Genomic DNA, 25707 nt, shown 5'->3' with positions numbered 1-25707 from the left:
GCTCCACATTTATAAGATCCACCCAAAGTAAGTTTTGAGACACTACACTTAGGGGGATAAAGTTATTAAAGATAAAATAAGTCATCGATATAAATGGAAGGCACTCTATTAGGTCTCTAGTGTGCAATTGTCTCAACTGCTGGAGATTTCTAAGAGGTCTTAATACTTCGAGTCACCCAAGATTTACAGGACTAAGAACACTTTTTGACTACTGTTGCAAAGAACTGGTTTACTCAGCATCCATAAAACCTTATAAACTTTATATCAATATTTAAAAAATGCAGCAGGAAGGCAGTCATTATTTGTTCTTTGCATTTATTTATTTAACACTTATTAAATACCTACAATGAACCAGGAATGAAACTTTGTTTTAAAAATTCAAAACTGTAAAATATGGCCCCAAAATGTGAGATTACCAAAATCAGCCAGCAAGGATTGAAATCACTCCCTCCCCAAATTCTGCTTTGCAGCTCAGCTGAGGATCAAAATCCCCAGAACCAAGGGAAACCCAAAATGGAGAAGTTCCTGCCAGGACGGAGCAGACATAGCCCAGGCTCTGACCTCATGCAGTAAGGCATGGGAGCATGTCTTGATCCTGGAAGGATCTCCCAGCTTGCCCTCCAATTTGGTTTTAAATCCCTGACTTCTTTCTCTTTTCTCAGTTAAGACTAAAGTAAAATAAACCAAAAAATACTCACTGGGATACATACTTATTCTCCCAAGGACTTTGTTGTTTAAGTCAAGTCTAAAGTTAAACAAATTGTGTGGTTATCTTCATCCTTCATTAGTGATGAAAACTGTGCATTCAAAATTACATTTAAGACAATGTATTCCTAAAGAGTAATCCAGCTTTAGTTATAGTGCATTGAATCACCTTGCAAACAAATTATTCACTACCATTTATCAATAGTTACCGTACTTATACTGCTGTTTTAGGATTTTGTGGGTTTTTTTTTGTATTTTGTTGTTGTTTTTTTGGCAAACTTAGAACAAACCAGAGAACAAAATGTTGTCTTCATCATCATGTAGAAAAATAAAGCAAACCTAAAGTATCTAGCTATGTGTCAAGTGATTCATACTGCAAAGTAAAATCTACACTTACAGCAGAGTTTAAAAATTCTTAGTGCAAGAAACATAACCAATTAATACAGATCAATACTTATTAATGATATGGAAAATTTTCCTATACAGAGGTAGAGTCCAGTGCACAAGGCTAAAACAATATTCAATAACCTAAACAAAGAGTGAGCCAGGTTTTATGGGATTCACTTTAAATTTTAAGTTATCAGACTATATGTACATATAATATATAGACTATACAATTTTTAAAGTAGTTTAATAAACTCCACAAAATAATAGATGCATTGAAATATTTACATAATTCAATTTTCAAATCTCATTCAAATAAAAGGGATAAAAATAAGATTTCTGCTTTAAAGGCAGCAGAACCTCTTTCTTGAAATGGATTGGTAAAATAAGGTACTTTACATGAGAGAAACTAATTTATGCTTGAGAGGTATTCATATTCAGCTAAGAAAATATGTCCCTTTTAAGCTCTATAGAATAGGGAATATAAAATGATTATTTTCTCTATTTTTAGATCTCTAAACTTCTAAATCAGACTCTTACTTGAAGAGAGAAGCTGACTTTGGACCCATACAAAGTATATCAATACAATTACGTACAATGGAAAAATAATTAACTTTTCTTTTCTGCTTGCTTGCTTTTGAAAGTTAGATCAGAAAAAACTTGACAATATCTCTGGCCCAGTTATGTTTACCCATGACACAAATTTAATTGAAACCTGACTAGTACTTTCAGCTTGATGTTCTTGGGATTTCAACTTTCTGAATCCCTTTCATTTCCAAAGGGTATTCAAGACATTAATAACAAATTTACTTTTTGATATTTGATCATTAATTCTTTTGATATAAAAGATTCTTATCTAAAGAAATTAGGGATAGTCAGAAAACAAAAAAGTACATCATAATTAATGAAGCATAAACCTTCACAGTTTGAATTTTGTGTAACTTCTCTAAGCACCCACAATGAAAATGCAAGTGTTGTGGTTTTTTTATTCAATCATTCTGTGAAAAATATCTCAGCAAATAGTAACATTTTGCCCTCCAATAATCTTCCCACTGGACTACCCACCCCATCCCTGTTTTTTAATTTTTAATTTTTAAAAAAATTTATACAAATAGACTAACTTTGATTTAAAATAAACATATAAAAATTGATAAGAATATTGCTTGCAACAATGGATGCGGAAGTAGAGGAACAAACTGGGCAGGGAGTACAAAGAAATGGCTCCTACTCAATAACTTCAGGCAAATACCAAACAGTCTGGGGAAAAAATCTCAACCAAGGGCAGGTTCTACTGCACCTTGTTTCCCTGGCCCATGAGGTGTGACTGATTTATAACTACAACTTCAGGTCAGATTTAAAAAAAACAAAACAAACAAAAAAAAAACTGCATGAAAATTGGAAGGCACAAGCACCCATGTTACCTAGTAATTTTTTTTTTTTTTTGGGGGGGGGGGGGAGAAGGTTAGGCATAAAGAAGGAAAGGGATACTTTTGGTTCAGCACTACTGTCAAGTTAATTTTACCATTGTTGAAGAAAAAGTGTATAAAATAAAGTGGTAGAGAAATGTAATAAGTGCATCCACTTGTGAGGAAGAAAGCTCAGAAGACAGCTCATAGGAATAGTGCAGAGAGAAACAATCAATACTATTTATTTGGATGTCTGTGCCATGGTACAAACTATATTCTCTGCTCTGTGGGGCCAAAACCAAAACAGAATAAAAACCAACAAAAATCCTCCAAATTCCCAAAAAGCAGCTGGAAGGGATGCAAGAAGTCTTAAAGAACAGACTGATCCAGACGGAGGTGATAAAGGTGGCACTCTTGTCTTTAATGCACATCTAACTGTGTTAGCTACTGTTGTGTTTTCCGTCATATTCATCTACCGACCAGGTGGGGGATATAAGAAATGGCTATGTCATTTTTCCTGCCTCTATACAACTTTTCTTTCCCTTTACTTCCTCCTCCAGGATTCAAGTCTTTATCTTTCAAGAAGGAAGTGCAATTAATGATGACAGGGCAAGGTTCGAAACAGGATTTCCAGAATACTGATTTTGCTTCCCTCAAAGCCTTGCTGTATGTGGGCCACACAGCTCAAAGGCAGTCATTCAGGCAGCCTGATGGAGCTATGACTTTAACAAAACAAAAAAAGGGAAACAAAAACAAAACCACCCCAATTCTGTCTTTTCTCAAACTAAAGGAGAAACTGAGGGATGGTACAGCCTCCAGTGGGGACGCCCACAGTTAGGAGATGATGGCCGGGGACCACCTAGGCAGAGTCAGATTGTCAGCACTTGCTGACCGCTTCCTCGTGGGTCTCCTCAGGTCCTTGTACTTGTCCTCACAGAGGCGAGAGATGGCCTGAGGGGCAGAAGAGAGATAATTCAGTCAGGGCTGGACCCTGGAAGTTCCCTCCATGCACTCACTCACCAGACACCAAGCACTGCTTGAGCAGCATCCTTCTAGGTACTGAGGACACTCATGAACGAAAACCCAGAAAGAGGCCCTGCCTTACGTGGTTCACATCCCACAGCAAAGACCCATATCACAAGGCAGGATACGCAGGAAGTGTAGAGACAGTCTCTATTTCCAAAGTGCTTACCAGTACAGTAGTCTAGGGTCAGTCAAAATCCAGCTATAAGGCTCACAAAATCAATGCTGGTTCCCCTCTTAGGGGTGTGTGACCTGGGTATGTGCCACCATTTAAGTCCTTAGCATCTTTGTCTGCAAGTGGGGCCATCATAGTGCCCTCCTCACAAGGTGGCTGTGAAGCACTGGAGCTCCATGCTGGATTTGTATATGAGGGCAGTAGTTGGCCATGATCATTAATTAGAGACCAACTCAGAGCAGAAGGGAGTCATGTCTGGACCACTGCTGCAGAAGGGAGCCAGAGGGGGCACAGAAACATGGGATGCAGAGATAATCAGCATTGTCTTCATTTTGTTGATGAGGCAGTAGGACTCTCGGCAGAGGGCTGCAGCTAACAGCAGGGCCAGGCCCACATTGGGGCTGAAGTCCTGTCACAGCTCTGGAAAGGCTCATACCACCTAGGGGGCTTGTCTCAGACACACTCACCTGCCACCTGTACGATGATCCAGGGGTGAGGGTGACATTATTAAGCAAAGATGAGGTCTTTTACCTTCTACACAATTCCAGAGAAAGTCTGGGTATTGTGCCAGGGTTAGGGGGACAGACACAGTGTTCATCCACCAGGAAGTCACAGCCAAGGGAAAAGCACAAAAGCAGCCAACCACTTCTCACCCTGTGCCCTGATAAGATCCAACTGGCTCTTGCTAGGACTGCAGAATAATCTTTGAAGTTGGTCTCGCTGCTTGCCCTTCTCTCCCTGATACATTCCCCAATGCTTTGAATCACTTTGCCTACCCTGCTCCCTGGCCTCCCCACTGGCTTCCACCATAGGCACTGCACCAGCTCCTCCCTCAGCCTGGAAGTGTCTGCAAAGTCACGTCTTTGTACAAACATCACCTACTCAATGAGGCCCTGACTATGGAACCCCTACCCTGTTCTCCTCTTTCTTTATAACTCATCTTCTAACACAGGGGTGCAGGAAATCAGCTATAAGACCCACAAAATCATTTGATCTGGTCCTGCAAGTCATTAGGGGTGAATTAATTAAATGTTTGACCAAATATAGCGGGCTAAATTTTAAGTTGATAATTGTGTATGGCCTGCAAATGATGTTATAAATGTCCAAATGCTCCTTGGCAGAAAAAAAGATTCCTCACCCCTGTTCTAACATATTAATTATTTCAAATGTTATTTATTTATTATATTTATTGTTCACTGTTTGTCTCCTCCCAACAGAACACAAACTGTAAGAGCAGGCTCTAGGAGCTTTGTTCATGACCATTCTCAGGGCAGAGCTGTAAACAGCACCTGATATCAGAAGGCCCTGAATAAATATGGGTCGAATGAATATATAAGTCCCACTCAACATATGCACATAACAGAGGCATGGACATAACAAAGGAATGGTCAAAGTACTAAAAATAGAGGGACTAAGCAATTTATTCTATTTTGGGGAATCCCTGAAGGGACACACATGACTGATAAATAGACATCAGACCCAGGCTTCAAGGGCTGTGCTTGGAGGGGAAGAATTATCAGGAGGGAACTGGCATTTTCAGCAAGGCAGTGTGCTGGCATGGTGAGAAGCGGCTGAGGGCTTGGGGAAGGCAACCAGCAGGCAGCAGGGGATGGGGAGAGCAGAGCTGACAGTGCCAGGCTGACATGGCTGCTCACACACTGGCTGGCTAAGTTGGTATTCTGTAGCAATGTTAAACTGCCAGCGATTTTAAGAATTTACATGCCAGCCCTAGCCAGTCTTGCTCAGTGGGTAGAGCATCAGACTGCAGACTGAAAGGTCCTGGGTTTAATTCCATCAAGAGCATGTTGCAGGCTCAATCCCTGGTCCTGGTTGGGGCATGTGCAGGAAGCAACCAATTGATGTCTCTCTTACATTGAAGTTTCTCTCTGTCTCTACCTCTCCTTTCACTCTCTCTGGAAATCAATGGAAAAATATCTTTAGGTGAGGATTAATGAAAAAAAGAAAAGGAATTAATGTTCCACAACCTAGTACAATTGCATTTCAGAAAAGCAACTCCATTGGCAGCATGGAGGATGGACTGGAGAGAGACAGGAGTAAAGGATGTCTTCCTCCAAATGAGAGATGAATTAGGGTAGCAAGTGGGCTGTCCTATTGATAATTCATTTGAAATGTTTCATATATGAAATATATGTGGCATACTTAAAGAAGAGAAAATCAGATCCCTTAAGGATATTTGAACAACCATTTTTTAAAGCATATTATTTTCATTATTGTTCTATTTGTTGTTTCTCAGCTTACCAACAGCACAAGTCTGAATGCAATTATCGTAACAAATTAGCAATGTACTATTTCGTTCTAGATTTTATTATGCAAACTGATACCTTTAATCACATCCTGCACATGCATAGAGGGATACTAGTTTATTTCAGAGAGAAATGACCTCCTAATGAAAAGACCACTTTGCATTTGCCCTGGTCCTTGATGCTCTCCTATTTCTACACTCTACACTGCAACCAACATACCAAAATAGCCAGCTGGTGGGACATATAAACAGGCACAAAACTTCAGGTTATGGTATCTCCTCTGAGGTCTCAAGCTGCTTTCTATGATGGGGTTCAAGTTTGCCAACCAAATGGACTAAGAGAAATGCTGGGGTCTGGAAAACAATGAAACCCCATTCCTAAGAAACTATTTCAAAGGGGTGCCATCTGCTTTCCCAGAGAGCACTTCTGTCTAGCCGTACGGAGGAGGTGAAGATCTGTGTATCAGGAGCAGAGAGAGGGAACATTTTGTCAGATAACTGGCCTTCTTCCTGCCCATGGGCACTTGGCATGGGCACACCAGGAGCAGGTGAGTTCTCCCCTCTTTCCACTCAGATAAGCGAATGGAATCAAAAGGAGTGGTATGCACGACTCCCCCAGTCTCAGCCAGTTTGGGTGCCCCCTATCTAACTGACCTTAACCATTAAATATTCTCACTCAGAGAACCACAGTTCTGCTTTCCTTCGGGGTTGAGTGGCTCCCAGGAGCTCCAAGCTCTTCTCCTCACCTCGGCACTGAAGGAGTGACTGAGCCCATCTCAGCACGTGAGGGATATGAGGACCACTGCGCATATTCAAACAGCATTCATGTTCACCCTGATATCAAATTCTATTTCATGTGTGTGCTTGTGAAGATTTGACAGTATGTGCCTTGGAGCAAGTCCTTCAGAGGAAGGGTTTCCTATCTTATGCTCTTAAATACAAGAGAAATGGGAGATTTAATGAGAAATTTCACTCTAAAGGCTGGTACATAATGACAGAAAAGTGACCAAGTTCTGAAAACCTCCCTGGATTTTCATTTTAAAACGAGTGCTATGCATCCAGTCTTTTCCAAATTTAGTTTTATTACGTTTCCTTTTTGGAAATAGCATTATTTACTTTTAAGAATGATTATGTTAAGTTTTTGCTTTCTTAAGTTGAAATCCACAGCTTAATCCAAACTCTCTTCCTCCCACCTCTAGACCTTATTTTGTTCACACCGTTAACCTTGTTAGACCATCACTCTGGCCACCTTGACCAGTACTGGCCAGGGGAGGATGTTTCCCCCAGGATGGAAAACGAGGTATGGACCTCTTGGGTCTCACCAATCTTGAGACATGACTATACTGTCTACTGCTTTGGTCAAAGCAGAATGAGGCCAATATGGTGCCTTGGATGGAAATGCAGAGGTCCTCCACACACTGCTCTGAAACAATGGGTCAAGACCTAGGTACAAATACGGAGCCTGGCTCCATATAAGTATACAAGACACAAAATTCATACAACTTAACAATGCAGACCTTAAACCCAGACCAAGGCCAAAGGGGCTAGCCCTAACTCTAACTGGGCTATGGGGAAAATAATTTGAAAAACTAAAAAGCAGAATCAATCATTTTGGATTCCTAATAATTAGGGCCTTCTAGTATCTTTTTCCTTATAAAAGTGTATGCTGGGAAATCTTTTTTAAAAAATATATATTTTATTGATTTTTCACAGAGAGGGATAGTTAGAAACATCGATGAGAGAGAATCATCGATCAGCTGCCTCTTGCACACCCCCCCACTGGGGATGTGCCCGCACAACCAAGGTACATGCCCTTGCCTGGAATCGAACCCGGGACGCTCTATCCACTGAGCCAAACCGGTCCCGGCTGAGAAATCTTTTTTTGTGGATTTATTTTTTAAAAACTGAAGCTTAAAAAACATTTGATTTAAAAAAATAGAATCAATGTGCATTAAAAAAAACTGATATTAAGAAGGTTATTGAAAATATAAGGTTGTACAAATTATCATTAAATTAACTGATGACTTCTAAATCCAGGGTATCTTGCCCTTATTTCATAACAACACAGTGGGAGAAATCAACATTGTAATTACTCCCTTTACCCTTCCATGGCACCCAGATGAGTTGACAATAGTGAACCCAAAAGCAGTATGTTAAAATACATTACCTCAAGCTTGTGAGCCCTTTCCCTGCTCAGGGGCTCCAAAGGAAAGCTCAGGTTATTTGCTTCTGCCAGAGAACGAAGATCAAAATAATACTTGGCATAAACACTGGAAGGAACATTGATGTTGAACTGGAGCAATTCAAGAAACTGTCGCTCTAGCTCATTCCTGCAAAGACAAAAATAGCACACATTTAGCTGCCATCATAGGCTGTATGGCCTGCAAAGGCAAGCTGCTGGACACAAGACTCCAGAATAGTACATCCTAAGGAAGAAAAGCCATGTAATTAATTACCTGGTTGGACACCAGAGTTACAGTTTAACCACCAAATTGGTATTAGATGACGAATCCACTTAATTAGATGCCCACAAGGATAAGGCCTGATTAATTGGGGTGATTACTTCAGGGAATTTCTTCCACTGAGACCTAACACACACATACCAGATTCTGGCTGCAAATCTCAGCATGCATCATCAGCTTAGACACAGGGCAGATGAAACAGTCAAGAGCTGTCAAGTGGAGCCTAGAGAGCAACCAAGACCCCAGCCTAGAGGAAAGGCCTCTGCTACACAAAGTGGATGCCCTTCCTCACGGCCCTTTACCCACCGATTTAACGAGAGAGAGGAAGAGCTATGGTAGAGTTTCCTCAGGCAAAGGAGAGAAAGAAGTGACCTTTCAGTGCGTAGGACAATACTTCATCCACTTAGCCATACTGGCCAGGATGATTTTTACTTTAAATGACATTAATTCATGTCTCATTTAAATGAGATTTAATAACAGATCTGTGAAATACTGGAACCCAGATAACATTTTAATAAAACAAGAATTTCGATGGATTAAAGATGGAGGCAGAGGAGGTAGAAGTTACACTCACCTCTTCCCAGGACCAAAGTGGATTTACAACTAAAATATAGAACGACCAACTTGAATAACCAATTGAAGACTAGCTGAACAAAAGTCTTATAATCAATGACTTTCCGAAGAAGCCACATCTAGACTGGTAGAAAGTACGGAGGCATGGCTGGCCCTGGGCTCATGTGTGGCGGTTGAAAATCCAAAGATATCACAGCTTCAAAGGTCCCCCCTGAGGAGTGAAGGATCTCAACCCCTTGACGGGCTACCCAAAACTGAACACCAACCAGTACGGGGGAAAAGAAGTCCACACAGCATCTGGCTGGCAAAACCTGTGAAGATTCTGTCTGCCAAGGAGAGACAGGAGTTGGCTAAAAACTCAGATGCCCTCTTAAAGGGTCAATGCACAAAATCTGGTTCACAGCCACCTCACCCTGAGATCTAACAGGAGGGAGGCTCAAAGTGAATGGGACTCATCCAGGCAGAGACTGAGTTGTGCGGCTTCAAGGAGAGAGCTGAAGGGACATCCATCAAGTCTCCTCTTCCACATCATCCACAGATGCCATTCAAAACTACGGTTATAAGGATTCTCAAGGAACTTAGGAAAAAAAACAGATGAGTTCAGTGAGAACTTCCAACAAAGTGATAGTAAGCATAAAAAAGAACCAAAAATAAAGAACACTCTACCTGAAGTGGAGAATATACTAGAAGGAATCAATAGCCAATTAGAGGAAGCAGAGGATTAAATCAGCAATTTGGAAGATAAGGCAACAGAAAATATCCAATGAGAGCAGAAAGATGAAAAAGGCTATTTTTAAAAAATAAGGAACCTTTGCAAAAAGTGTAACAACATCTGCATCATAGGATTATTAGAAGAACAAAGAGAGCAAGGGATTAAGAACATATTTTAAGAAATAACGACTGAAAACTTCCCTAACCTAGTGAAGGAAAAAGCTACACAAATCCTAGAAGTGCAGTCCCAATCAAATGAATCAAAAAAGACCCACAGGAAAGACACATCATAATTAAAATGGCATGTGGTACATTTACACAATGGAATACTATACTATGCAACTGAAAAAAAAAAAAAAAAGGAATTCTTACCATTTGCAACTGCATGGATGGACTTGGAATTCTTACCATTTGCAACAGCATGGATGGACTTGGAGAGTGTTATGCTAAGTGAAAGTATTATGCTAAGCTAGTCAGAGAAAGATAAACATAACATGATCTCACTCATACATAGAATCTAATGAATAAAACAAACTGATGAGAATAGATCTAGAGTAGGGGTGTCAAACTCAATCAGAGAAGGGGCCAAAATCTAAAATCCAGCCTAAATCCCGGGCCGAATGGTTTACTGAACAGTCATAAACTGACAATGTCATAAACTGACAGCGGAGTGCAGTGATGACAGCGCGGTGCGGGCCACATTGCAAGGCCTGGCGGGCTGGATTTGGCCCGCGGGCCTTGTGTTTGACACATGTGATCTAGAGACACAGAAGCACAGAACAGACTATTGAATCTCACAGGGAAGACAGAAAAGGGTATATGGATGGTAAGAGATTAACCAAAGAACTTTTATGTACAATATATATGCATGTAACCGCATGGTGTCACTGACAATAGGGTGGTCAAGGCCTGGGTCAGGGGTAGGGGCAGGCTAGAAGAGCTCAGTGGGAGAGGGGGTGGGAAAAGGGAAATATATAATGCTTTTAACAATAAAGATTTTTAAAAAATTAAAATGGTAAAGGTTGAAGACAAAGAATGAATCTTAAAAGCAGTAGGAGAAAGACAGTTATTTACTTATAAGGAAGCTCCCATAAGACCGTCAGCTGATTTCTCCACAGAAATTTTGCAAACCAGAAGGGAGTGGTAAGAAATATTAAAAAAAAAAATGAAAATCAAGCATCTACAACCAAGAATACTCTACCCAGGAGTTCATTACTAGAAGCCCAGTGCATGAAATTTGTGCACAGGGGTGTGGGGAGGTGTCCCTCAGCCCAGCCTGCACCCTCTCTAATCTGGGACCCCTTAGGGCAGGCGGACATCCCTCTCACAATCCAGGACTGCTGGCTCACAACTGCTAGCCTGCCTGCCTTCCTGATTGCCCCTAACCACTCCCCTGCCAGCCTGTTTGCTACTAACTGCCCTCCCCTGCAGGCCTGGTCACCCCTAACTGCCCCCAACTGCCCTCCCTTGCAGGCCTGGTCCCTCCCAACTGCCTCCCCTACTGCTGGCCATCTTATGGTAGCCATCTTGTGTCCACATGGGGGCAGCCATCTTGTGTGTTGGAGTGACGGTCAATTTGCATATTATTCTTTTATTAGATAGGATAGAGGCCTGGTGCATGGGTGGGGGCCAGCTGGTTTGCCCTGAAGGGTGTCCCGGGCGAGGGGCCTATGATGGTTTGTAGGCTGGCCACGTGCCCCAGCGAACCAAGCAGAGGCCCTGGTAGCTGGAATTTATCTATCTTCTACAATTGAAATTTTGTAGCCTGGAGCGGAGCCAAGCCTTCTGCTCACCCGGTGGTGGCAGCCATTTCTGTTGGGACTTACTTATCTTCTATAATTGAAACTTTGTAGTCTTAAGCAGAGGTGTAGGCCAGCCAGGGCTGCAGAAGCTTGGCTTCCTCCATCGCCGGGGGCAACCCTAGCCTCCTGCTCTCTCCAGCTCTGTGGCCACACCCATTTTTTGTTGGAATTTATTTATCTTATATCATTGAAATTTTGTAGCATTGAGTGGAGGAGTAGGCCGGCAAGGGCAGGCGGAAAGCTTGGCTTCCTCCATTGCCAGGGAAACCCAAGCCTCCCTCCTGCTCTCCGTGGCTGCAGCCATCTTGGTTGGGTTTATTTGCATATTTGTTCCTGATTGGCTTCTGGGTGTGGCTTGTGGATATAGCTGAGGAAAGGTCAATTTGCATATTACTCTTTTATTAAATAGGACTAGAAGCCCAATGCACAAAATTCATGCAAGAGTAGGCCTTCTTTCCCCCAGCTGCCTGCACTGGCTTCCCTCTGGCACCCAGGACCTGGGCTTCCCTTGCAGCCCCAACTTATTCAGAAAAGTCGTCCGATCTAATTAGCATATTATGTTTTTATTATAGAAGTTAAAGGCCCTAGCAGGCATGGCTCAGTGGTTGAGCATCAACCTTATGAACTAGAATTAAGCATTGATCTATGAATTAGAAGGTCACAGTTTGATTCCCGGTCAGAGATGATGCCTGGGTTGTGGGCTTGATATCTAATGGGGCATGCAAGAGGAAGACAGTTATTCCCTCTCCCTTCCTCTCTGAAATCAATGAAAATATATTTTAACAAACAAACAAAGAAAAAAGAAATGTTAAAGAGACTTCTTTAAGGAGAAGAAAAAATAAAAAATATCAGTAATAAAATGGTAATCACTACATACCTATCAAAAGTTTTTACATGTTAATGGATTAAATCTTCATATTAAAAGAGAGCAATGGCTGAATAGATACGAAAGCAATACCCATATATATTCTATCTATAATAGACTCACTTCAAATGGAAAGACACACAGACTAAAGTAAAGGAAAAGGAAAAGGTATTTTATGCAAATAGAAATCTGAAGAAAGCTGAAGGAGCAACACATTCAACAGCTGTAGACTTTAAAACAAAGGCTGTTAACAACATAGAAAGACCTAGCAATTCCAATTCTGAGTATTTATCCAAACAAAACAAAAAAATTTAAAAATACTAGGTATACCAGTTAATAATGTGGATTTTGTAATAAAAGAAATCACGATAATTTCAAGAGAAACATTAAAAGTGCTTTATGCAAAGTAATGACTATTGCTAGCTACACATTTCCCCATCTTTCAAGTAATTTGTGGATACCATCCCAAAGAACTTTTCTTGTTTTGAGGTAAACCATTCAGAGACCCAATTTTCCATTTCTTTGTATGTTTTGAAGGGTTGCTCAGAAAGTGTGTGTGCCACCAATCGGAATCTGAAGGAGCAAGGTCTGGTGAATACACTCAGGTGGGTTAATACTTCCCAGGCAAGATCTTTTAACGTGTCTTAAACTGGTTTTGAAGTATGTGATGGTGTGTCATCATAAAGCAAAATTACCTTGCCGTGATCATTTCATGGATCAAAGCATGGTTCAAATTGATTATTTGTTGTAACGATCAGTATTAACAGTTTCACCTGATTTTAAAAGCTCATAATACACCACACTTTCCTGATACCATCAAATGCAGAGCATTGTCTTCTTTCCGAAGCGATTTGGCCTTGCAGTTGATATTGATGGTTGACCTGGATCAACCCATGATTTTGTGCATTTGGGATTCTCAAAATAAATCCACTTTTCATTGCCATTCACAATTGGATGCAAAAGACTTTCTTTTGTGCCACTGAAGCAACATTTTACTGATGACTTTCCCGTTTTCCATTTGTCTTTCATTCAGTTGATGTGGCACCCATTTTCCTTCCTTTAAAATTTTTCCCATTGGAAATTGTTTGCTGAGCAATGTTTAATCTTTCTGCAAGTTGTTTTTGAATTTGACATGCATCTTCATTCAATAATGCTTGTAACTGTCTTCAAACTTTTTCAGTTGACCTGGATGTTCTTTGTCTTTCACATTGAAATCACCACTTTTAAAGCATTTAAACCAACGTTCACAAGTATCTAGAGATGGAGCACATTCACCATAAGCTTCCTGAAGTATTAGCAGCACCTTTTTTCAAAATAATGAATTATAACTCCCTGCAAATACTTTTTTGGGCACGAAATTCGACATTTTTAAGTGTAAAAATATTTATGATGTTAACACCTTCAGCAAATTTGACATATGGAATTTTAAAACTTGTCAATATAACAAAATAACATAAAATCAAATCACATATACATCAACATATGTGTAACTCCATCTATTGAAAAAAAACTGCATTAACCGGTACACCTAGTATATATACATCCATATGTTCACTAACACATTGTTTACAATAGCCAAGGTAAGGAAGCAACCTAAATGTCCATTGGAAGATGAATGTATAAAGAAGATGTAGTACATATACACAATGGAATATTACCAACAATAAAAAAATCCTACCAGATGCAATGGATGGACATAGAGCTTTTTATGCTAAGTGAAATAAGTGAATCAGAGAAAGACTGATATCATATGGTTCACTTGTATGTGGGATCTAAAATTCAAAATTAATTAACCAAAACAAAAACAAACTTATAGATACATAAAACAAACTGATGATTACCAAATGGGAGGGGGTTGAGGGGTTGGGTTAAAAAGGTGAAAGGGCCGAAACCAGTTTGGCTCAGTGGATAGAGCGTCGGCTTGTGGACTGAAAGGTCCCAGGTTCGATTCCGGTCAAAAGCATGTACTTTGGTTGTGGGCACATCCCCAGTAGGGGGTGTGTAGGAGGCAGCTGATCAATGTTTCTCTCTCATCGATGTTTCTGACTCTCTTCCTCTCTGTAAAAAATCAATAAAATATACATTTTTTAAAAACGTGAAAGGATTTAGTAGTACAAATTTCCAATAATAACAACAGTCATAAGATATAAAATACAGCATAGGGAATACAGTTTAGTCAACTAGAGGCCTGGTGCACGAATTCGTGCACAGGTGGGGTCCAGCCTGTCCACCCCGATTGGGGTCAGCTGGCCAGGAGCAGAGGTTGCAGGAGGTTGGCCAGCTGGCCCCATCCCCGTCGGCCCGATTTGCCAGCTGCAGTGCGCATCATAATGACCCATCTTTCTGGTCACTTGGCTTTTATATATATAGAATACATATGATACTGTAATAATTATGTAGTGTGCCAGATGGGTACTAGACTTATTGGGGTGATCTTTTAATAAGTTACACAAATAACTAATCAATATATTGTACACCTAAAACTAATACTGTATTGTCAACTGTAATTGAAAAAATATATATTACAAAAATAAATGCCCAGCCTGCATGGCTCAATGGTTAAGCATCGACCTATGAACCAAGAGGTCACATTTGATTCTAGCCACATGCCCAGGTTGTAGGCTCGAACCCCAGTAGGGGGCATGCAAAAGGCAGCTGGTCAATGATTCTCTCTTATGATTGACATTTCTACCTCTCTATCCCTTTCTCTCTGAAATCAATACAAATATGATTAATTAATAAATAAATACTTTCCACGAAACATTAAAACTCAATTTGGCCACCTTTTTTGCCAGTTTACAGCAAGGATCACCTATCCTCCAATGTCCAATAGCATGTTCCTCATCTCTAAGGTCTCTTCTCACAGTAGCTTTAATATTCATGTTTCTAGTGACATTCTACTTATGTAAACTCCAAGATTACAGAAGTCTCCTCTACAATTCCACTCTTTTCTTGCTGGATCCTCACCAGAATTACCTTTAACACTATTTCTACTAATCATCTCTTTTAGGCAATCTATGGTTTTTCCAATATGAGCCTCAAAACTCTTCTCCCACTATCCTGTTCAAAAGCTGCTTCCATATCTTTAGGTATATACTATAGTAGCACTCCCATTCCCAGTACTAAAATCTATGTTCGTCTCTGGGCTGTCATAATAAAATGCCACAGACTAGATGGCTTAAACAACAGAAATGTATTTTCTCACAATTCTGGAGGCTAAAAGTTCAAGATCAAGGTGCCAGTAGGTTTGGTTTCTTCTGAGGCCTCTCTCCTTGGCTTGCAGATGGCCATCTTCTTCCTGTGTCCTCATATGGCTGTCATTCTACCATGTTGTCTGACTGTAGTCATAATGGATTAGAGCCAAACCTAATGACCTATTTTAATTTAATTACCTCTTTAAGAACCTAATCTCCAAATACAGTTACATTCTGAGGCAATGGGGGTTAGATCTTCCATATGTAAATTTTGAGGGAACATAATTCAGTCCAAAACACTGGGTATCTGTTACAGTAGCAGTCACTAGCTGATGGTCTGTGGACCACTGGTGACCCATGAGGTCCAATAGGTTGGCGACCGTTGTGTTACAGGGCTCAAAGGGACACTGGTCTTCATGCTGGAATTTGCTTTCTCTTAGAGCAGTGGTCGGCAAACTCATTAGTCAACAGAGCCAAATATCAACAGTGTGACGACTGAAATTTCTTTTGAGAGCCAAAATTTTTAAACTTAAACTTCTTCTAACGCCACTTCTTCAAAGTTGACTCACCCAGGCCATGGTATTTTGTGGAAGAGCCATACTCAAGGGGCCAAAGAGCCACATGTGGCTGGCTAGCCACAGCTTGCCGACCATGCCTTAGAGCACTCATAGGCTTTCTATAAGCAAGCCTAGGAACCCAATAGCATTAGGGAACAGATTCCTAGATCAGTAACTTTCATTTCTCTCTTAAAACTGACTTGCCCAAGGATACACCAAGTGTACAGGTTCTCTTTCCTTGTCACTCTTCTCCCACTCTGGGGGGGGGGGGGGGGGGGGAAGGAATACAAGTCACCTACCTAACCAAGTTCATTGTTCCAAGGTGAAGAACCTCTGAGAAGGCAAGTAAAGGGACTTACTCCAATTTTTGGTGTTAAAAAAGTAAATGAACTCTAATGACAGACTAAAACCTTAGGTGGTTTCTAATTTCTGCTTTTAACAAACTAAAGAAATTGGAAGGCTCATTTAAGTAATTTTTACTGATAGATGACTACGTGATTTTAACAAAATTTTAAAAGCATTTAAAGACTCACTGGAATGACACTATTACAGTAAGTCTTGGAAATTCATGTACTTACTTATATGAACGTGTTCTCTCAGCTCTTATGTTAAAAGAATCTCCTCCCAACCCTTAAAACTCTTCATTCTTAATTTTTCTCTGCTCCCTGTTATTTTAACACTTCTGTGGTATTTTTAATTTGCATTTGTATCTCATTTCCTTACAGAAACAGGATATAAATGATGAGAAGATTTGAGTCTTACAGTGGCTTCAGGAGGTATTTTCCTCTTTGACCTAGTAAATAGATACAACTGCTCATGGTGGGGAATCCCTTTCTACCTGCTCTTGTAGAACCTCAGTAGGGCCACCCACACCAAGTCATTGGTTGTACCTTATCCACTTTACACAAAGGAGAAGAGACAACCTTGATGATCATGATCCCTGTGGTGCGCAATTCAGTGTCACATGGTGTCAGGCAGTTATGAGAGAACCACCACCAATAAAGTCAGCATTTCTTACACCTTGCACCCAAATGTCCTCCTCTTTTATGGTCTGAATGACAATTCTTTTTGTAGTTGTTCCCATTTGAAATATAATCAAGAACTTTATTTTTATTACTATCAAAGGCTTCTTTATACTTTTCTTAGTTTTATAATAGAGAATTACAGACACAGGAAGGAGTTTCATATGTTAGTAGCAGGAATGAGCTCTGTAACAAAAGACCCAAAGAACATCAACAAGTTTGCTTCACAGGAGCCATAAAATGGGGTGCCCAGAAAGTAAGTAAACAAGGCATAGGTACCCCAACCTGCTGAGAAATCCATGTGATATCCCACAAAGTAGCATTTATAGGCACCGTGAAGATCCTGCATCCCCAGGACTATTTGGTCCAGGGAAATGGCTGTGGATTGGGATACAGCTTGGAACCTCCTCCAGCCTAAGGCTTCCTCAAGAAAGCCAAACAAATAATGTGAGAAAAATTTTAGCATGAGCAGTGTCAAAGTTTCTATAAACTATAAGCAACTGTAAGTAGTTCATCCTGATTGTTTTCCAAAACAGCTCCTTCCTCCTAAGAGGCTCTGAATCCAGACCCCAGATATCCCAGGGGATAGGCCTGCAAGTCTCCTGCTAATAGTCCTTACCTAAATCTAAGGATTGAACCATATGAGAAATCTTAAGGCTGCCCTAAGAGCCCTGGGTGCACCCCCTTCCTCACCACCCCAGGATTTATGGTATTTCCACTGAGCTGAGTACTTGAGCCCAGCTGGGGAGAACATGCCATCCTAACAATGAGATGCATGACAGGTGACAAGGACAGAATGCCCATTTTAACCAACTGATAAAGAATGACAAAACAGTGAAAGTTTTCACTCTGAAACTAAAAAGAACCTAGTCGGCACGGCTCAGTTGTTTAGCATCAACCAATGAAGCAGGAGGTCACAGTTAGATTCCTGGTTAGGGCACATGCCTGGGTTGAGGGCTCAATCCCAGCGTGGGACGTGCAGGAGGCAGCCGATTAATGATTCTCTCTCATCATTGATGTTTCTATCTTTTCCCCCCTCCCTCTCTATTCCTCTCTGAAATCAATATTAAAAAAGAAAAGAAAAAAACAACAACAATATTTTAATTCTTCTGCTCTTTGTGTGGCCCACAAAAGAATGGTGCAGGACATTAACTATGTGTTATTCTACAGTGGGATATATTCAAATGTAAACTACCACAGACTGCAGAAGGCACTATTCTACACCTTTCTAATGAAAGTAAAGAAAGGCTTTGCCAGTACTTATTCATTATCCACAATGAAGGGAAATACAGGTTTCTACGTATAATATTCCTTCATTGTATATCATCAGCTCCCAACAGACATTCAATCAAATTCATTCATTCTATACTATAAAGACATTCAAAAGGGATACAATCTCCTTCCCAAACAATTCCACTGCTCTTCCCTCCAACACACACACACACACACACACACACACACACACACACTCACACTCACATGTCCTCCACTGTAATGTCTTTCAGGATCTGGCAGTAATCCACATTCCACACAGCTTGGTCATCCCACACCTTGGAGGCCAGCAGGATCGCACCCAGAACAATTCGCTTCCAGTTGGCTGGACAGATATCTATCTCTGCATATGTTAAAAGTCTTTCAAGGTATACCTGGAAGAAAAGACAATGCCAGAGATAAGCAACTTGAGTTGTTTTCTCTCACATACTACCACACATAAAAAAAATTCTAAAATTGCCTGATTACATTTCACCAGTCTCTAACAGGATTTATTACCTGATCTTATTTATTTTTAAAAAGTCAAGAGCTCAAACAGTCTGGTGTATAATGCACACATTCTGTAATTGTTGACAAACACATTTTTAATGAAAAATTTCAGCTAAAGATAGAAAATAAAATAGGATTTACAAACTGGCATAATTTAGTTTGAGGATAGACATCAGAAATACCCACAAAGCCACACCACTTGAGTTGGGTAACAAAGAATGTCTTTTAAAGTTTCCTTTGCTAAAAATCTGTTATATTTCTCTGAACAATGGAATTCTTTTTCTACAGTTTATCGATAATTTATAAACCTGAACTGCATCAGAAAGGGACAAATCTAATTATTATACTTTTCAAAAAACTTGCTAATACAGACAAAATCTATAGTGTTAAAACTAATCATAGTTTATAATTTCTGTAAAGTCTTAAAATATGCAATTTCTAAAAACGCATGTGAGGAGATGTTAAATACACAAATAAAATAGAAATTATTTTCTGCTAAATAATATTATTGCTCATATTGGGATGGGAAAAGTTAAAAACATTAGGACTCTGGAGGGGAGGCTGTACTTTAGGATCTTGAGTGATTTTGTGAAGTGTGACATGAATGTGGAAGTGGAAAAACATGATAATGCCATAGCTGACTAATATTATACAACAAAAAAGACTACAGGATGAGAACAATAAAAGATAGGTACGGTTAAACAGGAGGACTTTATTCACTGTAAAATACTGAGCACACAGTAAGTACCAGCTCTGTGCTCATCACTGGAGATAAAGTGTGGAGGGGGCAGTGACCCCTCCGGCTACGGAGAGGAGAGGGGCTGGAAGGAAGCATAGCTGACGGGAAGAGGCATCAGGAGATTATGAAGCAGTCCTCTAACGCAGTGTCTGACAGTGGAGACTGGCAGTCACATTCCAGGGATTCCTGTGATCCCAACAACTGTGAAGATGGGCTGCTGTGGGAGGTCCCAGACTTCCAGGTTAACACAGCTGGATGGGTGACACCTTCTGAGACAGGGAACACCAGGCAGCAGAGGTTGGTGAAAAATGATAACAAGGATGACTGTAGATGTTTTCTATCTGAGATGTCCCAGAGAATGCCAGTTAGGCAGCATACATGCAGGTCTGGAGCATAAAGGAAACAGCACTGAGATAGAAATCTGAGAGTCTGTGACAACACAGAGTAAGTTGTGGGCATGGATCCAATGACCTGGGGAGAAGGGGAGAGAGAGAAAAGAAGGGGACAGGCCTTAGCCATGAGAGCTTCTCTTGTTTTAACATCTGGAGAGAGGGTCAATGGACAGGCGAGGGAGGGATAAAGTCTATTATGTTCTGCTCTTAAGTCTTCTAATAGTTTGGAGAAGAAATTACAAGGTTAAAGCTAGGTGTTTCTGAGGCCTGAATAAGGCTTACAATACTATACAGGGCTTCTGAGTAGTGGTCTCTTTAACAGTGAAACATAAAACTAAAGAAGCAAGGCCACTTCAGACAGTGACTATATGGGTGAAGAGGGGCAGGGGAGGCAGCAGGGGTCAGCCATCTAGAAGGGAGAAGGGGAGAAGGAGGGGCGGAGGTAGAAGAAAGAGGAAGAGAAAAGGGGAAAGAAGGGGGAGGGGAAACTATCCCTAGTGAAAGTAAAACTGAGCAGATTAAGAAAAGTCACAGCATTAGATAGCAGCTCCTCCTTGGAGCCTCCACTGGTTCCCCTGATTCCTAACCCAGGGACAGAAGAATCCTATGCTCCCTCTAACGCAGAAGTTTCCTGTGGCTTCTTCTGCAATCTGTAACAGCCCCACTGTCTGTAAAATAAGGTGTAATGGTGAACACCCAGGGAAGTTTGGAGAGGAGGCTCAGAATCTTGTCTGCCTCTTCTACTGAAATATGGCTTTGCCAAGAGGGGGTTGGCATTCAACTATTTGCTGAATAAAAAAAAAAAATAAATAATGGTTCATTTGCTCAGAAAGGTTATTGTTCTTTTTTTCAGTGCTCCATTAAAAAAAAGCAATTTTTAAATCTTTAAAACCTAGACTTTTATGGCTCTCATATAACAGGTGTTCCCTAGAATGAACAGGAGCACTGTACGCACGAAAAGACAAAGTTAAAATCATGAGAAGAAACTAACATATTTGAAATCTCCCAAACAAAATAACTAATAAAGTGACAAACAGTTTACTGAAAGGTAATAAAATAAGAAATCATAACAGGGCAAATCTACCTTGATTTCCCCCCATATTAGTCTGGGTAATCCTTCTACTTACCACATTGCTGTCTTGGTCTCTCCCCCTAGTAAACCATGTATTTGTTCCCTGAGGACTAAGACCACATTTCACTTTGCCCACTGTGTGCCCAGTGTTAGAATGATGCCAGCACAGGGCACGGCCTGAGTGCTTGCTTGATTGATACATCATCCTGCAGAATGAGTAAGGAACAACACCTACATAGAAGCTCTGGCTCTGGAACACTGATGCAGGTGGGCAGAATTCTTGTGTAAGTGATTTATCTAATAAAATGGCCACAAACAATGGCATCTGGGAAAGGTGACTGCACTTACAAAGGTAGAATGGAGTTAAATGTGACACGGGGTCTCTGTTTTGTCAGACAGCTACAGTGGTGAACAGTGAAAGGATCCAGGAGGAAGAGTCCACTCTGTTATCTGAAGCCCAGAAAGTAGAAAGACCTTCAACTACGTTCCAGGAGGTCAAACAGCAGGGCACTATATGGGACTGAATGAGTTTCCTAATCTCTCTCACTGAACCGTAATAATACTGGGTCATGGTGACCATTGGTGAAATAAAGGATGTCATTGAACAGAGCTCAGTAAGCTTCTTAATATTTGGAGATTTTAGTTTTAAATGGCATTTATTATACTAAAACTAATGTTTTTTTAATTTTTTATCATGATTTTTATTTGTGTGAAAATCCTAATTCTTTAGGTAAAGATCCAGGGCAGGCCAATTGGAATTGCAGTTGGGACCCAGATTAAATCTTTTACAAAGGTAGATGATGAACTTTACTCATTCTCCAAGGAGAGAGTCCAAGAATCCTATATAAGACCAATTGGTAGAACCACCAGCAGAATGACTGGTTGCTATGATGCACACTGACCACCAGGGAGCAGACGCTCAGTGCAACTCCCAGCCCACAGGCCCCAATCAGCAGTGGCGGCAGGGGGTGGGGCTGGCAAGTGGGCAGTGCCAGGCCAGCCAAGGCAGGTGCCAGTGGGACCCCTTCCCTCCCATCGCCCCACTGGTTGCCCTGAATAGGGAGGTGACTGGTGGCAGCGGGGGGGGGGGGGGGGGGGGGGGGGGGGGGCGCGCCAAGCAAGTGGGCAAGTACTAGACCAGCCAAGGCAGGTGTCAGCAGGGGCTCCCTGATCACCCCACAGATCAGCTCTGATTAACCTATGAATTTCATGCACCGGGACTCTAAAATATAATAAAACTGTACTAAACAGAAAACTGAAAATGGAATTAACTAAGCCTCTAAATTTTTAAGGCAATAGAAAAAGGAGGTTGTGAAATAATCTTCACCCATATGCCTAAGACTCTATCCCTTTATACAAAGAAGATACAAAAAACTCTCCAGGCTCCCCACTGAAATAGGCTCTCATTGGCTTGGTGCAAAAAGTTGATTATTCAACTTATTTACCTTATACCTTAGTTGATACATATTAATAAGTATTCTAGATACTTATTAGGGCTAACTAAAGGAAGTAGGTATTAAAATACGCTCCCCAGCCGAAACCGGTTTGGCTCAGTGGATAGAGCGTAGGCCTGCGGACTAAAGGGTCCTGGGTTCGATTCTGGTCAAGGGCATGTACCTTGGTTGCGGGCATATCCCCAGTAGGGGGTGTGCAAGAGGCAGCTGATCGATGACTCTCTCTCATTGATGTTTCTAACTCGCTATATCTCTCCCTTCCTCTCTGTAAAAAAAAAATCAATAAAATACGTTTAAAAAAAATAAAATATGCGCCCCATTATTAAGGAAAGGCAGTTGTTATATAGGGAGATATGGCATTCATAGTAAGCTCCAATTAATAGCATGCAATTTAGCAAAACTTGCCAGCAAAGGTATATTCAAGGATCAGCTGGAACTTCTTTAGTTAACTCCCATTGAGTATTTTAAGTCTCTGCCAAATGAAAGAATATACAATTGATTTTTTTTTTCTAAACGATATCCTTAGATCACTGCTAATAGGAAACTCTTATTCAATTTTCAGATTTATATTCATGAGAAGAACTACCCTAAGGAGTCTCTAGAAAATACAGTTTAGTGAGCAATTACAAAGTAACACAGAGCATTCAGTTGACTGTACATGACAAAACTATTCACAAAGGCATGGGGAAAGAGTAAAATGCAAGCAAACTAGTGGAATCCAAGATTACAGAATCAAAATTCTAACCAAAAAAAATTTCTGATGATGCTGAAATCATTCCAATTCCATTTTAATGTGTAACACTAGGTCATTAATCTTAGAGTCTCTATCACCCAGAGTTTAGCCAACTGGTGATTTCACCACTACCTCTTACTTCCTGGCAACTGGAGAAGCATGTGAATGACATATTTGGATTTTAAAGAAATTTTAGGGACAAGTGGGGCAGTTAGGGAATAAAAGGGGGCTCATAGGGAGGAAGACATATATTCACAGAGGCCAGAGGAATGTTACAAAATAGGGGAAAAAGAAAAGGGGGCACCCAGTGGGCTTTGAACTTTGAAACTGATATTCTGTGGGAGAGTGACTGATTAGGAGAGCACAGGGGAAATAAATTAAGGAAGAGTCCAATTAGAAAGGGACATATTCAGACAAAGAGCTGCCAGCCTTTATAAACTCATAGACAAAGAAAATGAGATATCAGAACTGATTTTTTTCCCATTAGAGGGAGCAAGTTTTTCCCAATAGGGTACCCCTCCCCCAGGGGGAGTTTGTGTACATTTATAATAAACTTCCACATTTTTATTTATTACTAGAGGCCCAGCACACAAATTCATGCTTGGGTGGGGTCCAGCCAGCCCACTCCGATGGTGGCCAATTGGGGTGGGGCTGGCCAAGAGGAGGGGCTTCGGGAGATTGGCCGGCCAGATCTGCCCCCGATTGGCCCCTCCCACCCCAATCAGGGGCAGGGCTGGCCAGCCAACCACCCACAGCCTCTTCCTCCCAGACAGTTGGCCCTACCCTGATTGGAGTGGAGCAGACAATTGGGGGCAGAGCTGGTCAAGGGAAGGGGCTGCAGCCAGTGGTGAGGGGGAGGAGCCATGTAAGGTTGAGGGGGCTGGTGGGGGCCTGGAACCGGGCCGGTTGGCCACTGCAGTGTACGTCAAAGCAACCAATTGTTATGGTCATTCTGCTATTCAGATCGCTGGGCTTTTATATGTATAGATTATTACTAGAGGCCCAGTGCACTGGTGGGGTACTTTGACCTGTCCTATGCCCTCTTGCAATCTGGGCTGAGGGATTCCACCCCCAACAAATTTCATGCACCAAGTCTCTAGTTGTTTAATAACATGCTATTTAGCCTACCATGTGTTTCAATGTTTTTGGATGTTTTTATTGTAGTTGATTTCTAATTTCATTTCACTGTGATCTGAGATGCTTGATATGATTTCAATCTTCTTGAACTTGTGAATACTTGTTTTGTGTCCTAACATGTGATCTATCTTTGTGAATGATCCATGTGCATTTGAGAAGAATGTATATTCTGTTGCTTTGGAGTTAAATGTTCAATAAATGTCAATTAAATAGATCTGATCCAGTGTGTCTTTTAGAGTTACTGTTTCCTTGTTAAGCGTTTGTCTGGAAGATCTATCCAGTGAAGTCAGTGGGGTATTAAAGTGCTCTACTATGACTGTATTGTTGTCTATCACTCCATTAAATTCCACTAGAAGTTTTTTTTTTAAAAATATATTTAGGTGCTCCTATAATGGGTTCATATATTTACCTGGGTTATATATCCTCTTAAAGAATTGATCCCTTTAGTATTATGTCATGAACTTTGTTGTCTCTTGTGATGGCCTCCATTTTGAAATCTATTTTGTCAGATGTGAGTAGTGCTACTCCAGCTTTTTATCCTTTTCCATTTGCATGGAAATTCTTTTTCCATCCCTTCACTCTCATCCTATATGTGTCTTTTGTTCTGAGATGGGTCTCTTATAGACAGCATATAGTTGGGTCATGTTTATGTATCCATTCAGCTACTCTACGCCTTTTGATTGACGCATTTAACCCATTCACATTTAAGGTTATTATTGATAGGTACTTATTTATTGGCATTTTAATTCTGTTTTCTATTTCTTCTTCTCATTACAGCAGTCCCTTTAGCAATTCTTGTAATGCTCACCTGGTGGTGATGCACTATTTTAGCCTTTTTTTTTTTTTTTAAATCCTGGAGGCTCTTGATTTGACTGTTTTGAACGATGGCATTGTTGGATATAGTAATCTGTGTTTCAGATCCTTGCTTTTCATTACCTTGAGTACTTAATGCCATTTGCTTCTGTTCTGTATAGTTTCTGAGGAGAAATCAGGTGTCAGCCTTATGGGAGCTCCTTTGCAGGTAATAAATTGCTTTTCTCTTGTTGACTTTAAGCTTAACTCTGTCTTTAATTTTGGCATTTTAATTATCATGTGCCTGGGCATAGGCCTGTTTGAGTTCTTCTCATTTGTGGTTCTCTATGCTTCCTGAACTTGTGTGACACTTTCTTTTACCAGGTTATGGATGTTTTCTGCCATTATTTTTTCAAACATGTCCAATAATCTTTTCCTTCTTTCTGCTTCTTCTGGCACACCTGTTATTCTAATATTTGTATGTT

General features: G+C 40.7%; 1 protein-coding gene across 1 annotated transcript in view; it reads right to left on the bottom strand.

Annotated features, from left to right (window-relative positions):
- Positions 1 to 298: 298 nt before the first annotated feature.
- Positions 299 to 25707, bottom strand: part of CCNY (cyclin Y) — a 145838-nt gene continuing 120429 nt past the window's right edge. Inside the window, exons 8-10 of the mRNA XM_084877104.1 lie at positions 18622 to 18788; positions 8124 to 8286; positions 299 to 3446 (exon numbers count right to left, since the gene is read on the bottom strand). Of these exons, the coding sequence (XP_084733230.1) occupies positions 3330 to 3446; positions 8124 to 8286; positions 18622 to 18788 (447 nt within the window). The 3' untranslated portion in view covers positions 299 to 3329. The remainder of the gene's footprint in view (positions 3447 to 8123; positions 8287 to 18621; positions 18789 to 25707) is intronic.

The sequence above is a fragment of the Pipistrellus hanaki genome (genome assembly GCF_964339955.1).
Source record: "Pipistrellus hanaki genome assembly, chromosome: 1".
NCBI classification, from domain to species: Eukaryota; Metazoa; Chordata; class Mammalia; order Chiroptera; family Vespertilionidae; genus Pipistrellus; species Pipistrellus hanaki.
Note: the sequence above shows the minus strand (reverse complement) of the source record. Positions and strands in the feature narration are given on the sequence as shown.